We start from the raw sequence: 9,139 nt of genomic DNA, 5'->3' as shown, positions 1-9,139 counted from the left end.
AAACATCTCTGATCTAAGACAGCTGCCGGGAATCAAAGGCCGCCCCAATCAGCGCTGAACCGGCCGAAGATGAGACTGAAAAATGCCCGCTCCTGACAGGCGAAGGGAAGGGTGTGCGAAGGCGGCCCTCCCCGCAGCGCCTTCGGGCTGTGAAAGCAGCAACAGTTCGCCCATTATTCATCTGATTTGTTTTATAACACTTCTGACACCTAATCTTATCAGCTAATACCCAAGATTTAGTTACCCAAGACGATTTTTTTTCTTCCACACTAGCAGCAAAATTATTCGACTCCCTGCAGATCTGTTTACTTTTGTCAGCCTTAAAAAAAAAAAAAAAAAAGAAAAGAAAAAAAAAAAGAAAGAGAAAGGAAAAAGGAGGGGGGGGGGAGAAAATTAGGAGGGGGAGAGCTTATGCGTGAAGGAAAGATCCAGTCTTTCCAAGGCTCGTAGAAACAAGCACTGAGGAAATACCGAGTTAACTCAAAAAAAAAAAAAAAAAGTTCTGAATATTGACAGAGAGCGTTTGCTAGGGAAGAGACCAGAAACCAAATGAACACATATGTAGTCCATGCAGACTTGCCTGTAAAATAACGATTTATTTTAATACTTAAAAAACACACACAATCCAGTGATAAATGTCAATTACCAATAATCAGCATAAAGTGCCAAACAGCCATACAACTTTTTTTTTTTTTTTTAATAAACAAAACTTATTGGAATGTCTCTTAATTTGAATACACTGTTCAGAAAGCCAGCATTTAAAAAAATATGCTCTCAGGTTGAGATTTGTTCTCTCTCATCAGGACGCACGAAGACTTTAAAGTACCACTAAAACCACGTTGTGCATACCGTCAGTTTGACATATTGCCATCTTTCTTTCCTTCGGGTTTTTTAAAATAAGTCCACAAGTTACAAACCTCCTCACAGCACACTAGACCACAAGGCAAAAAAAAGGTCTCCATGTCCTATGAACACTGATTTGTCCTGAACACCGGGGACCCGCAGGTCTAAGATCTGGATGCGTTTTCTAGCGCATGATAGGACTCCCCACTTGAGAGATATAGGTCATTTCCAAACATTAATTTTCTTCTCCTTTTAGGAAAACAAACTAGCAAATGAGATTTGCAAGTTGCCCTTCTCCTTGTCCTAATGGTGCTGTGATGAGAAACCACCATTTCAGTTCTTAATCGTCTTCCGGAATTCTCTGTATTTCCTGAAGTGTAAAAATAAGAAGCTTTATACAGTCAAAAAAACGTATAAAATAAGAGGTTGGGGGTTCTTTTTTTTTTAAAGTAATACTTTTGGAAGCTACAGTTTTGGGGTTTTTTGTTGGGATTTGGGGGGGGGTGCTTGTGGGTTTTTGTTTGGTTTTAAAGAGATTCCTGTCCAACACGTGAGCACCACCTTTTGGCATAAAGTTTATCAAAGCCACACAAGTCAGCTAGCACTCTCTGCATCATTCATGTATATTTTAAATGCAAAATAATCTTTTCACCCACGACTTAGGAAGTTAGTTGCTTGGGTAGGGGGAGGTGGGGTGTGGATTTTGCTCTTTTTAAAGTACAAACAAAAACAAAACACAAAGTTCAGTGCTCCCATCCTGAAAGTTTTGTTTCTGCTCTGGTTTTGGTGTAAAGTCTGAAGGGGAGGAAAAGTTCACAGAAGTTGGAGATTCAGCACTTAAGTTTGGCAGGTTTCAGTTCCTTTACTTGCGTGTGCAGTGTCTTGTGGACAGCTAGCGTTCTGGACTGGCAAAATCCTTTCCCGCATTCTTGACACTTAAAAGGCTTTTCTTTAGAATGGATATATCTAGGGAAAGAAAAAGAATTGAGATGTCAGAAATAACTGGCCTAAACTCAGCAGTGAGCTACCTGACGGAGAACATGCTAGAGCTTTTTACACCTACTGCTGAGACCGAGTGCTGGAGTGCGGCACTCTGGCGATCGTCCGTATGTGTGTTTGTAAGAAGAGAGGGGGGTGTCGGAGGCTTACAAGGGTGCCTTTCTTAGGGATAAAGAGCTCCTCTCTAACTTCGGCATCATCAGGCTGCGTGTCTTCGTGACACTTCTGAATGATCACAAAGGCAGAAAACACAAGACAATGCAAATGGAGGATGAAAACATCTGTGGAAGCTAAGAAGGAGGCCGTGCAAGTCATTTTTGCAGAGTGAGTGAGTACAACAGGCGTCTCTTCCAAAGTGAGTTAGCTGGGCTCCTCCACCAGCAGTGGGCAGAGGAAAACCTAGAGGGAACACTGCCAGCTGGCCAGGGCCATGACTTTTCTTACAAGCACCTTCATGAATGTAGGAGAGTAACCAGGGGAGTACAGATACACAAAGAAAAAAGGACAGGAGAAGAAGAGTTGTTACCTGTGATCCCTCAGGTGGTCCTGTCTTCTGAAGGCCTTGTGACAAATGTCACATGTGTAGGGTCGTTCATCGGTGTGGGTTCTTTCATGGATCAAAAGGTTGTAGGACTTGGTGAAGTGCCTGCCACAGAATTTACACACGAACTCCTTCTTGGTTTTGGACGGTAACCTTCCCCGCGTGGGTTTCTTCTCTGGAGAGAGTTTAGTCACCTCAAGCAAAGACCCCAGCCCTGGGGGTGAGCCCTGGCTGTCTGCCTGTCCCAGTTTAGAGTGGTCCTCTTGTGTGGCGGCCACTGCTAAGTTGGCAAAGTCGAAGCGTGGTTTGGCTTTGAGGGTCACATTGGTGGCCTCTTGCTTGGGTTGGATGACATGTGGGAAGAGCGGGAAGGTCGGCAGCTGGAACCGTGCATCCACCAGGCTTGACACGCTGGGCACTTTGGAGAAGGAGGAGCGGGGCAGATGCATGGCAGGGTACCCCAAAGTCCACTGGTGCAGGTGTACAGCGTGCAGGGCACTGAACCCATAGAGGTTGGAGAGGTGGTCAGAGGGCACGGCGGGCAGCCCGTTGAACGCTTGCAGGAAGGAGTAGTTGGTGAGCTGGAGGGAAGGATGGATAGGCACTGGGGCCGGCAGGGTCTTACTTCCCATGGTGGCCGCTCAGGAGGAGGATCTTGGGAACAGGGGAGGAAAAGATCTGGAAAATAAAGGTGGAGGGGGGAAGAGGGAGAGGTGGATTTATACGAAGATAAAAGCAGAGGTAATTTCTCACCTCACCCCTTATTAACGCCCTTCTCCAAAGCCACAGAAGGAGGCTGCCTTGGACTTGGAGAGGCCTGACCAGCTCTTGGCTGCGAGTCTATCCCCACAGGTCTCCAGACTCTCCCTCTCCCCATCCCTCGCACACAAATGTTGTAACCCATCCACAGTCATTCACCTCCCAACAGCATCCCTGTGCTAGGTAGACCTCCGATGATCCTCTGCAGAGGGACAGCACAGAGATGCCGTTTTGGCCCACAAAGCTCAGGCTTCTCCCACGTAATTTAAAATCCCTTCCTGGGCACCCTCAGCCTTTAGAAAATAGTGGGATACTGCCCACTATGTCTGTCCACAAAAACTGCCTCTAGCCCTGACCCTTCAGGTGACGCGGGGAGGGGGTGCAGCGAGCTCGCTGCCCCTGGGTCGCTCAGCTGCCTGCAGTCTGGCATCAGCCAAGCTTCTGCCTCTGGGGTGGTGGAGGCAGTTGCATGCTCAGAACTGCATGTCCTGCCTCATTCAAACAAAGAAAATCCTCGAAAATTTTTTGGGGGAAAATACCAGCCAAGACCCCTCCCTCTTACGTACTGCAAAAATAAATGGGAAAATGCTGAGTTCGGGTGACAAATCTGAAGTGCCATTTGCTCTCCCAGGGGAAGTGCCTGGCTTCAAGCCCACGTCCTAATCTAGGCAATCGCTTAATTAGAACCCTTCAAAAGGCAAAAAGGCGAGGGCTGGAGGGACCCTTCCCGTGGGGACACCCAGCCCACCAGCTGCAGGGACCCTTCCCGTGGGGACACCCAGCCCACCAGCTGCAGGGCCGCAGGGCCGCAGCCCTTCCCTGGGATGGGTGCCACCACTTTGCTCTGTGTTTCAGGGTCCCGCCAAGCCCCCAGCCTCTCCTCTGGGCCAGATCCCTACCCCTTCCACCCCACAAGGCGGAGGGAAAAATGCTACCAGGCAGCAGCATGAAGGCATATCTGGCCCTGCCTGCAAATTCAGCCCCGGCTGCTGTCAACCATTTGGCAGGAGCCAACCCTCCTGAGGGTTGGTGGTGGGGAGGGGTGGTTAGTAGCTTCCCCTCTTTGTGGGTGCGAGAAAGCACCCACGGCTTTTAGAGGCATCGCATCCCTGCAGCCCAGGGAGTCTCCTTCTTACTTTGCAGCCTATAGCTGATGCTCTCTTTCCCCCCAGCGAACTCCAGGAGTTGCCCTCAGTAGGGCTGTTTTCCAGCAGGATCCCCATAGGGTCCCTGCAGAGTCCCCACAGGATGCTCATAAGATCCCCACAGGTTTGCTGCAGGGTTCCCACCGGCTCCACATAGGGTTCCTATAAGATCCCCTATAGGATTCCTGCTGAGTCACTGTAGGATCCCCACAAGATCCCCACAGGGTCCCGGCGGGATCCTCACGGCGCTCAGCCCGGAGGGTCAGTTCATGCCCACCTGAAGAGTAAAGCCCCTTTGGGGGAAAGGAAGCAGCAAAGTGGTGCAGAGCAGTAATTGTCCCTCGGGGCTGGAGGGCTGGGGGGGGTGGAAACTGGTGGCGGAAGAGGTCTAAAGACCAGGGAAACAAATCTGATTTATATGTGGGCTGTTGCCTGGACCAAGGAGCTGCGGCTGGGAGGGTGTGAGAGGGAGAAGCTTACTCTGAGCAGCTCTATATGCAGGGTCCACCTTTCACACCGCTTTACATAAATCAGCAGCAGGAAGAGAGACCCAAACCTTGGAGGAATTCCATCGCAATGACCCAGAATAAGAGATTGTGACATTTTGCCTTTTTTAATTGGATACATTTTGGGTAGTGGCTGATTGAAAAATGCACACATTACATTCTCATCCCTCTCTTTTTTTTTTTCTTTTTTTTTTTTAACTGTTTATGGCCCGTGAACCAAGCAGACTGTTCTGTTGTTCAGCTGGGGAAATGCTTTTTATTTTGTTAGTGCTGCCCATACGCTAGGCGTGTCCACTTCGCAGCACAAATGCCTCAATCGATGACCCCGAGAACAAAGTGCATGGAAAACACTCTTGTCCGGGTACCTGAAATGTCTTTTTCTGTCTGTCACAACGGCTCCGTGTCTATTTTCCTGTCTAGGTAGCCCTAGATCTCTCAAGCGTGAAACATGCTATTGCAAACTGAGTTAATTTCTGGGCTTATCCCTCTTTCTTTCTTCGTATCCTTAGAAAACATTTCATATGGAATACATAAGCAAAAATCGACTATGTCAATTTGGGTAAATTCTCGCTCGATAACATTTTAAAAATTCTCTTTCGATTTCCCAAATGAAGAAGGGGGCAGAAAACAAGCAGTAATACAGTCGGGTCATAATAGCATCCATTGCGCCCGCGGTTTTTTGCTAGAGCAGTTCTATTATTTTTCAAAAAAGAAAAAGAAAAGAAAGAAAGAAAGCAAGGGAAAAAGGAAAAGAGAAAAAAAAGAGAAAAAAAAAGAAGAAGAAAAGAGGAGGTGGGAGCAGAGTGTTCACGTTACTACAAGTTTCTTGGCAGTTTTCCAGAAATGTAAGCTACACTTTTGCTCTGTGCGACCGGGATAGTCAAAAATATAGATGAAGAGCAGAGTATTTCATAAAGAAGTCCCCTCTCTCCGGGACATCAAAGCGAACGTGTTTCACAGCGCAGTAACTCCCCGCTCTCCCGCTTGCCCGCAGAGAGATCAATGTTTCTTTGATTTCGGTGTCACCTCCACCTTTAATTCTGTTTCATGTAAACAGATCGTTATCGGGGCTTCTTTTCTATTTTTATTTTTTTAAAGAAGAAGACCCCGCGAGTTCTCTGCTTGAATTCCCCCATCACAATAAAACTGTGCGGGGTTTTCTTTTTTAACACAAACTACCTCGGTGAGTAATTAAGAACAAACCACTTGTGTTCTGACTGAAACAAAAACCGCTCATGCCAAGATAAATTTACCCTGCAAAATAGGATCATAAACTTGAAAGACTACATCTGTCTCCAGCTTTCTTACCCTTTGTCCTGTTTGAAGATACGGTAATGCTATTGTCCAGTTGCCATTGTTTTAAGACCATTGTAATCTTAACCTTCCAGATTAAATTCTACCTCCCCTATACGCCAAAAAAAGAAAAAGAAAAATCCACCCGGCTTTTTGCTGGTAGCATAGCAAGGGGTGAAATTAAATGGATTTCTAAGTAATCTTGTGGCTAGTCGGTATTTTTCCTTTCTACCTTGAATTATCAATTTCCGATGTGTCCTTTGAAAGGGATATTTGTTACATTAAATACCTGACTCATAAATAATGAGGTTTGCTAATTAGTTCCACATGGAAGAATGGAGGAGGTAAATTACCCTGAGAACGTTGCTTATTTTTACAAACATGATAAAGTAGCGGGCATAAAATGCTGCATTCTTGCGATAGCCTCAAACTACAGCAATCAGGTTCATCTGTCAAAAAAAGTCCCCCTGTTTTGCCTGAATCCTTTAAAGCCTGGCAGCTCTGTCCTTTCGGCTGCATAGCATCGGTGTGCAGCATTTTGCCACCAGGTCGGCTACTTATTTTGTCCCCTTTGAGGGGAACGAGATTTTCCCTTCCTATCAGTTTAAGCGAGGAAATAGAGCTTACAATTTATCTGTGTTTGGGAAACTAACTGGAAAGAGAATAAAATTGCCCTTTCGCTCCGCATTATTCGAGCGTGGTGCTCTTGAGGAATAAAGTGCATTGTTCAGCACAGATTTATTCAAAATATTAATGAAGTGTGCAGAATCTATTAAAGCAGGTTTATTCGGGGCTAATTGAGCGTGAAAGAGTTAATTGCTAACATTAATGAGGACTGGAAGGACTCAGTCAGCATGTGCCTTGGATACCTCCGCTCAATCCTTATAAAATCATCATTCACATTTTATCACGAAATCGGTGTTGACAAGTTCCTCCAGACCACCATTGCGAACGCGGATGAATGCGGCGGATTTTAGTCTCTCAATAATAATAAATAATAATAATAATAACCGGGGTCCGACTGCACCAGCGATCGCTACACTTCCCGGGGCAGCCTTTACCCAAAACAACAACAACAAAATCCCCGGGTCCGGATCCTGGTGGGACGGTGGCTACGAGGGCCAGGGGCGGGCGCACAGCCCCACGGCCGGCTCGCCGGGCGGGAGGCGGCCGCGGGTGGGTGCCGGCGGGGCGGCCGCAGGGGCCAGGCTCCTCAATCCTCTCCCTGCTGAAGGTTTTAGGTTGTTTTGGAGGTGGTTTTTTTTTTGGGGGGGGGGGGGGGGGTTTAATCCCCTCGGGTGCAGGCAGGCCCCCAGCACAACATTCATTCCCGCTTTCTCCCTAGAGAAACGGCCGGTGCCTCCCTCCCCTGCGCACGAATAAATCGTCCTTCCTCTCTCCCGGCGGCAGGGAGGATTCCTTCCCTCTGTACTCCTCGCTTCCCACGGCCACAGCACGCACAGCCACGGGTGGGGGGGAGGGCAAAACCTTTGCGGTGGCAGCCCCGGGGGCACGCAGGGCACCGAGCCGCATGCCCGGGCCCGGCCGGCCGAGGCGGTGCCGTCCCCGGCCGGCCCGCAGCCGGGCTCCCGCCGCGGAGCTGCGCGGCGCGGTGCCACCGCGCCGTGGGGTCCCGAGCCCAGCGCCGTTTTCGGGGTTGGCCCTTTTTCCTCACTTGGCTTCGGACTTCCTAAACCGGACCTACTGTGCACCTGTCCGGGACACGGCTCTCGCCCTCCTGCCCCGCTCGCGTTTTGTCGGACGAGTCCCGCAGCGCTACGGTCATCTCCAAACCGCTCGGTTTTTATAGTTTCCCTCCCAAAAGCCAACTATAACAACTATACCCTAATCCTCGGCTTTGCACTGACACTTTATAGGCTCGGCCTCGGGAGAAGCTCAGTCGCTCCCTACGCTGAACTTGTTTCGAACCATTCAGACAAATACAAACATCAGAGTCATTTCTGCTGTGGCCTTGGGAGGAAACAGAGGCAGCTTCTCGGACCCTAAAGCACTAAAAATGGAGTAGGAAAGAAAGAAGGGAAGGAAGAAAGTAAGAAGGAAGGAAAGAACAGAAAAGGAAAGAAGAGAGAGGAGAGAAGCTGAACGTTCAAGCCCATAAAGGACGTCCAGGCTTCTGTTTTGCAGCTCGTATGTGTAATTTTTAGCTCGGGTTAGAAACACAGCTCCTCCGCAAGGGGGGATAAACAACTTTGAAAGGGGAAGACAAATCCTTAAATAGCATCAAAATATCCGAGCCCCATGTGAAGGCTTCCCCCCAGCCCTCCGCCCGCCCCAAGGAGAACAGTCCTCCTCACGTGAACCACTATTTCCCCACTTGGTCTGCACCGTCCAGGGAATGGTGGGAGGGGATGGGGGGGGAAAGAAAGAAAGGAGGGAGAGAAAAGGAGGTGTTTGGATCCATATCCCCCACCCCCGAGGCTTGGCAAAACAAAAATCAAACAAAATGAGTTGTTCTTTTTATTTACCTAATCCCGATCTGTGCTCCACCGCTGGCAGCAGTTAAAAGATCCTGGGCTAAATTGGAGCTGGCAAAATAAAATGATAGAAAAAAAAAATAGGAAAAAAAAAAGAAAAAGAAAAAGGAGAGGTTGGGCTAGGTCAGTGTCTCTGCTGGCCCTGGGGGGCACAGCTCTCTCCCCACCCCACCCCACTGCTCCTCCAGCGGGTACAGGCAGATCCGAGCGAGCAGCGGGGCCAGGTGTCCAGGTGCTCTGGCTGATGGAGACGGAGGTGCTCTCCCTCCTCCTGCTCCCGGCGCCGGCTGCGTGTGCCGGACTGCAAACGCGCCCGGGAGCTGCCGAGCTCACACTGAACCGATCCCTTCCCTCCAGCCTCCTCCTTATTTCAACCCCCCCTCCCAGCTCCCCCCTCAACCTCCCACCAGACTCCGGGCATGCGCACGCGGGGAGAAAGTTTCTGGCTGGGAAGAACCAACTTTTCAACCCGCTTCTCCTGCAGGCGCAGCAGCCCGGGGCTCGCAGCCCGCAAACGTGTGATCTCGCCCCCCCCCGCCCCGCTCCCGCAGCCTCCCC

At 49.3% G+C, this 9,139-nt stretch overlaps 1 protein-coding gene across 1 annotated transcript; it reads right to left on the bottom strand.

The window, feature by feature from the left end:
- Positions 1-557: 557 nt before the first annotated feature.
- OSR1 (odd-skipped related transcription factor 1) lies at positions 558-8,932 on the bottom strand. The gene is made up of 3 exons (XM_052810228.1): positions 8,573-8,932; positions 2,369-3,061; positions 558-1,809 (listed from the first exon to the last, which is right to left on the bottom strand). Exons 2-3 carry the CDS (start codon positions 3,013-3,015, stop codon positions 1,674-1,676), a joined length of 783 nt encoding a protein of 260 aa, XP_052666188.1. The 5' UTR covers positions 3,016-3,061; positions 8,573-8,932; the 3' UTR covers positions 558-1,673.
- Positions 8,933-9,139: the final 207 nt, after the last annotated feature.

This window comes from Harpia harpyja, chromosome 15 (genome assembly GCF_026419915.1).
Source record: "Harpia harpyja isolate bHarHar1 chromosome 15, bHarHar1 primary haplotype, whole genome shotgun sequence".
In the NCBI taxonomy this organism is placed as follows: Eukaryota; Metazoa; Chordata; class Aves; order Accipitriformes; family Accipitridae; genus Harpia; species Harpia harpyja.
Note: the sequence above shows the minus strand (reverse complement) of the source record. Positions and strands in the feature narration are given on the sequence as shown.

Excerpts from the sequence above, each read along its gene's own strand:
- OSR1 (XM_052810228.1), bottom strand. The coding sequence starts at position 3,015 with ATGGGAAGTAAGACCCTGCCGGCCCCAGTGCCTATCCATCCTTCCCTC. Across the intron at positions 1,810-2,368 it reads GACCACCTGAGGGATCACAG|ATATATCCATTCTAAAGAAA; the intron begins GTAACAACTCTT and ends TTCTTTCCCTAG.